Source organism: Oncorhynchus nerka, unplaced genomic scaffold (assembly GCF_034236695.1).
Source record: "Oncorhynchus nerka isolate Pitt River unplaced genomic scaffold, Oner_Uvic_2.0 unplaced_scaffold_34___fragment_2___debris, whole genome shotgun sequence".
NCBI lineage: Eukaryota > Metazoa > Chordata > Actinopteri > Salmoniformes > Salmonidae > Oncorhynchus > Oncorhynchus nerka.
Genome location: NW_027040337.1, coordinates 165,555 through 171,629, shown reverse-complemented (window position 1 = coordinate 171,629; position 6,075 = coordinate 165,555). Strand labels below are relative to the sequence as shown.

General features: G+C 40.0%; 1 protein-coding gene across 1 annotated transcript; it reads right to left on the bottom strand.

The window, feature by feature from the left end:
• Positions 1–261: 261 nt before the first annotated feature.
• dctn6 (dynactin subunit 6) lies at positions 262–6,075 on the bottom strand. The gene is made up of 7 exons (XM_029667155.2): positions 5,969–6,075; positions 2,985–3,049; positions 2,736–2,841; positions 2,551–2,639; positions 1,615–1,662; positions 1,342–1,484; positions 262–823 (listed from the first exon to the last, which is right to left on the bottom strand). Exons 1-7 carry the CDS (start codon positions 6,004–6,006, stop codon positions 725–727), a joined length of 588 nt encoding a protein of 195 aa, XP_029523015.1. The 5' UTR covers positions 6,007–6,075; the 3' UTR covers positions 262–724.

Here is a 6,075-nt window from a genome sequence, read left to right as displayed (position 1 = left end):
CCAGTGTGATCTATCTGTGACTGATATGGGTGGAGGGTAAGCTACAAGAAATTCCTCACTGGCACCTCCTTGTGGAAATAAAACAAATAGCGTCATAAACATTGAGGAAATCTTTCATGGACTACTGAGCCTGCTGTCTTGTCTAAACTGATCATCACCAGCTTTATACTTTGTTTACATACAACTACATATACAACATTCAGGGGCCTATAATAGTCTGTGAAAAACCACACAAGAATGAATCCATGTTAATTTGTACTGTTTCTTTTAAATAGCTTTTTATTTCACAACAACCAAAGCTGAAAAATATACATTAACATAACTGAATCTGCTAAATTTAAGACAGAAAAACAACATATGACATTTGAACAGACAATTTAAAAAATGATACAATAAAAAGAGCAAGATAGACAAATAAGAAACAAAACCAGGAACTGTATTACTATTGGTTTAGCTAATGACCCAATGGAGTGCTGCATATGGGCTCTCTCTAGGAATGTGGAAGCTAGGAATGTGCACTCATGCCTCAGAGGGGAGAGAAACTACTTCTTACGTGGTCTAGGACAATAGCTGTAGGACAACAGGTCTAGGACAACAGGTCTAGGACATCAGGTCTAGGACATCAGGTCTAGGACATCAGGTCTAGGATAAATTTAGTCTCTACACCTTTCATTGTTAAGGTCTGGTGAGTGTCAGGGAACGCTGATCTTTGGTTAGTCAGAGGTTAATTTCTGACAGGGGTGGAGGTTCCTTTGACAGTCTTCTTCATGTGATGGTAGTTGGGCAGGATCTTCATGAGGAAATCTAGCTGGAGCGTCTGAGGCTGGAAGATACACTTTTTGTCAGAACATTTTAAATCAACTGTCAGAGGTTACAATATTAGAAGATAAAACAATTCCTAAGCATTTAAATCATAAAATTAAAAACCTATCCCCTGATGACAATATCAATGCCAGCAATAGCATTGCAGAGAATATATGTATATATATATATATACTTTCTAAAGGACAAAATATTTTCTTTGTGTCCTTTACCACAATCACTTTCTGTACCTACACTGGCACAGCATTTAGTGATGTATTGGGCTAGCATTCTCAGTGGTATGCGAGTATGGACATTGGCACATGGGATAAGCAGGTAGCCTAGCAGCTAAGAGCGTTGGGCCAGTAACCGAAAGGCTGCTGGTTTGAATCCGTGCCGACTAGATAAAAAAAATAAAAAAAGTCACTTTACCCTTAAGTGCTGCTGTAAGTACCTCTGGATAAATTACTCAAAATGTAATTGTGTTGTATTGTATTTTCCTTAGCGAAGAGCTAGGTTGAATTCATGGTAGGAACAAACCTGAGGCCTTTCCGTCTGCACACGCCTCATGCAGTTAGACCCGTAGATGACTGTGTTCTCGGGAATGACCTCACACGTATTCACCTGGCAACAAGCGCCGACGATACAGCCACTGGTGAGAATGACGTTCTTCCCTAGGTCCGCTGAGACAGAGAGCGAGGGTTGTACGTCATCATACAGACTGCATCAAAAATGGCTTCCAAATGACAACAGAAGGGTTCATCATTAATGGCCTATGTATAGGCAACACGTGTTATAAAAAGCATATCCTACCTTTTGACTCGATGACATTGTTGTCACCAATTTTCAATGCTTGAGAGACTTGAGAAGTTGGTTCAGGGTTAAACATGAAAAGTTGGTTGAGGGTTAAACCTTGAGAACCTGGTCCAGGGCTAAAACCTTGAGAACCTGGTCCAGGGCTAAAAGCTTGAGAACCTGGTCCAGGGCTAAAAGCTTGAGAACCTGGTCGAGGGCTAAACCTTGAGAAACTGGTCGAGGGCTAAACCTTGAGAACCTGGTCGAGGGTTAAAGGTGAGGAGTTGGTCGAGGGTTAAAGGTGAGGAGTTGGTCGAGGGCTAAAGGTGAGGAGTTGGTCGAGGGTTAAAGGTGAGGAGTTGGTCGAGGGTTAAAGGTGAGGAGTAGGTCGAGGGTTAAAGGTGAGGAGTAGGTCGAGGGTTAAAGGTGAGGAGTAGGTTGAGGGTTAAAGGTGAGGAGTTGGTCGAGGGTTAAAGGTGAGGAGTTGGTCGAGGGTTAAAGGTGAGGAGTTGGTCGAGGGTTAAAGGTGAGGAGTTGGTCGAGGGCTAAAGGTGAGGAGTTGGTCGAGGGTTAAAGGTGAGGAGTAGGTTGAGGGTTAAAGGTGAGGAGTTGGTCGAGGGTTAAAGGTGAGGAGTTGGTCGAGGGCTAAAGGTGAGGAGTTGGTCGAGGGTTAAAGATGAGGATTTGGTCGATGGTTAAAGGTGAGGAGTTGGTCGAGGGTTAAAGGTGATGAGTGTTAAGACAGTTTCTTCAACTGCTCCAAAAACAATTGGGAGATAACACAAAACAAACATGTCATTACAATACTTTGTTATTACTCCTCTTGTATAGACATTAGTTAAACTAGTCTTTAGGCGATGTCCCTCATTAAAAAAGCAATAACATCACACTAGTTTTCTTGAGCAAATGGTCCACAACAACCGGTCATTGTGATTACGTGCAGTAGAAGGATACCACAACCGACTTCAAACACATTGTTGATTCCAATCGTCATGGTCTTGGGTTCAACTCCTTCAGTGTCAGGCATAATATTTTCTGGATAACTAAAGATCGTAGGGCAAAATGTAGAGAAACAAAAAGAGCGTGTTAAAATTGACGTGGATGTACCGGATACACAGCTAACTGCAGTAGAGACCTACCTGTTAATGATGAGAGCCTGTTCCTCAATCAGGTTGCCTTCTCCAATGATAATAGGGCCTGCCTCAGCTATAATACGTGCTTTGGGGTGGACCACAGTTCTTGGACCTGCCGGAAGGAATAGACGATTGATACATCTATAATGTTACACAGCTTGCTTATTTTTATTTGGAGGAATATGGATAAAACACTAAAAGATACTTGATGGCAAAAATAAATAAAAACAATATGGAGTATGAATAAAGTCTTACCAATGGTCACATCTCCTCTAATTTCACTCTCTACACACACAACTGCTCCAGCTGCAATGTTGGCACTGCAAGAGTTGGCAGAAAATACATGAAATTGTGATGGTAGCTAGTCATGGCTTGCCTGACTACTCCAACTGAATTCTTCCGCTACTCCATCCTTTGCTACATACTTCAGTCTGAGATTGCCGTCGTTGAAGTTGTTTGTGGTGATGTCAAAATGAGGGGTGTGTGTACAAAACAAAGTCATCAGCGATTGGATCATCTCTAACCAATGAGGATATTTCAAAACGCCGCTTTACCCACATGTTCTGCGATGGGGGTCCAAGAAAAAAAAACACAATAAGACATCTAGAGTGGATTTCCATTCCAGAAATCGTCAGGGAGGTACTCAGATCCAGAATCAATGGTGGAGTTAGATTTGCATGGCCCGGTGCCCCGAGTGGGTGGCAATTTTACTTAAGGACCAACAGAATGGTCCAAAATGTCCAAACTCCGCCCACCTGGGGCACCGGGACATGCAAAACGAACTCGACCAATGCTGAGAGAAACTAACATCCGTGGCCGTAGCAAGGAGTTCGGGTACCCAGGCAAAGTCCTGGCATTATTACTCACACGTATCTCCAAGATGGCAATGATTTAGCCTTCTTATTTGATGAGCTAACATTTCTGTAGCTAGCAAAACAACAATGGCAAGCAGCAGACTAACTTAGCTAGCTAACTAACATAACCCCTTTATCATCAGGGGCCTCATTTGTAACCGTTGCGTAAATGTCACACAAGATTTTTGCTTGCGCCATTTTCTGGAGATATTGAGATTTCTAAAGTTGGCAAACGCGATACATACGCATGTCTCCCATTATAAAAATCAGACCTGTCGTAAAACTCCGCCTGGAAAACGCCATCCATTCACCTTTTATGGTGACAATAATGCCCTTGATTTTGTATAATTTTTAACAATTGGCATTAGGCCACGGCATGCAAAAAACGAATTGTTGTTTAATATTTTGTTTATCAATAGATTATTGAGTTTATATGCCCTACCTTCGTATAGGCTCTGAGAATGAAGAGGCAATGATGTTGCGCTCCTATCGCACAGCAATACTGTAGACTAACCATAAGGTCAAATATTTAGCATAAACTACCAGTCTACTGTCTTGGCAGAATGTTTAAATATTTAGCAGTAATTTATGGTGTATATGGAAAAAGACTGTGTCCATTTCTGAAGGAGAAAACAATGGAAAATGGTTGTGGACATGTCAGAAGAACATTTGAATTCAACAATGTTTCCATCAACTTTTCCCCCAACCTAAATATGATATGAAATAAATGCAATTACAGTACTTACAGTAGCATACATAGGCCTGGGTAAAAGTTATGTGGTTAAATTAGACTGTGTGCCGGTATTATTATAAACCGTGCTGCAAAACTTGAAATACATATACACTAAGCTATCTATTTACTAGCCTACTAGGTCCAATTAAACAAGAGATGCACATGTTTATTTGTTGTATACGCTCCTTGGGGAATATGAACCCATTACAGCCAGGAAAGGTGAGCAATATATTCTGCAATAGAGCCCCACAGCAGAGGTGTCATAATACCCATAAAACCTAGAAGTCAAACAGGGAAATGGTTCAAATCATTTTTCCACAATACATTTTTTTCCCCGTTGGGGATTTTAGAAACACTTCAAATAAGGGCTGTGTTTCGTGCAGGCTTACTTTGGTGTGACGTTTTGATAACCATGTAAATCTCTCTTGGACAAGGTGATTTTGGCTCTATTTAGTCTCAGATTCAAAATGGCTAATTAGCATAATCTCTAGCTGGAATCTTTAATAACAGTTATTGTGTAAATTTACAAGAAGGTTCACAGAATTGCCCATTTAAAGAAATGTTGCCAAATGATTCATTACTACATTTAGCTAACATTTGATAGTTAATCCAGAAATTCTTACCTTTGCATCGGTTCGGCAGTCTCGACCAGGTCATCATGGTATTTGTAGTTCGTTATGATAGCCACATTAGCCACCAATTAGCATTACATTTTTGGGTGGTAAATACAGTTGAATATATTGATAAAAGTCAACTAGTCCTAGAGACATTTAGACGGCTATAAAAACATCATGCCAAGGTAAGCCTACACGAAACAGCCCTTACTTTAAATATTTCTAAAAATCCCCTATGGATTTTTTTTTATGGTGGAAAGACAATTGGAACCTTGTACATTTTTGACCGCTAGGTTTTATGGGTACTATGACTCCTACTGTGGTACTCTATAGTTATGAAAATAAAATAAATAGGAAAAAGATTCCTGTGTGTAATTCTAAGATTCCTGTATTTTAGATTCTAAAAATAAACACCTTTAACATGAACGACAAATGGCTGCAATCTTGTTAATATGATTATCTGTTTTTTGTTGACTAAGCTTTTCATCAAAATACTTATTTGACAGTTTGCAATACAACATTTCAACAACTAGCAGCTGTTTATACAGCATGGTCTAAGGTTTGCGGTGATGTGAGCACATTCTCACGTCAAGTTCCATTTTTAAAATTTTTATAAAGACCAACTTTTGCACGAAAAACTGGTGCGTACACATTTTGGGGTATATTTTATATGTACGACTTATAAACGAGGCTCCAGCTGACCGTCAGTTGTTAGTCATTAAAGATACATTACATTAAATCTGTCAATTACGTTTGCTAAGCAACAAGATAACAACACGTCACTTAAGACCAGAGACGTTGTCCATCTCTGGTAAAGGAAACAACTGAATATATTCTATCATCTTTGATATTACTGAGGCACGGCACTGGTTAGCTAGCTAGCTAAATGGCTAACAACATTACTGGGTGTTGCCTCTTTGCTAGCTAGCATAGCCAGCCAGAAAATACATTGACATATTATAGCTGCATTGTAGCAACATTGTTCCAGAAAATGTGCTTATTAATATAACCTTGTGACTAAATTAGTACAAATATTACCTTTTCTGTGGCATCTGTTTAGTGTTGGGGTCCGCCATCCTGACAGAGAAGAAGATACTATCGACAGTTGATTATGATTCTTGGAGGGGGAGAAAAAACAGTCGTGG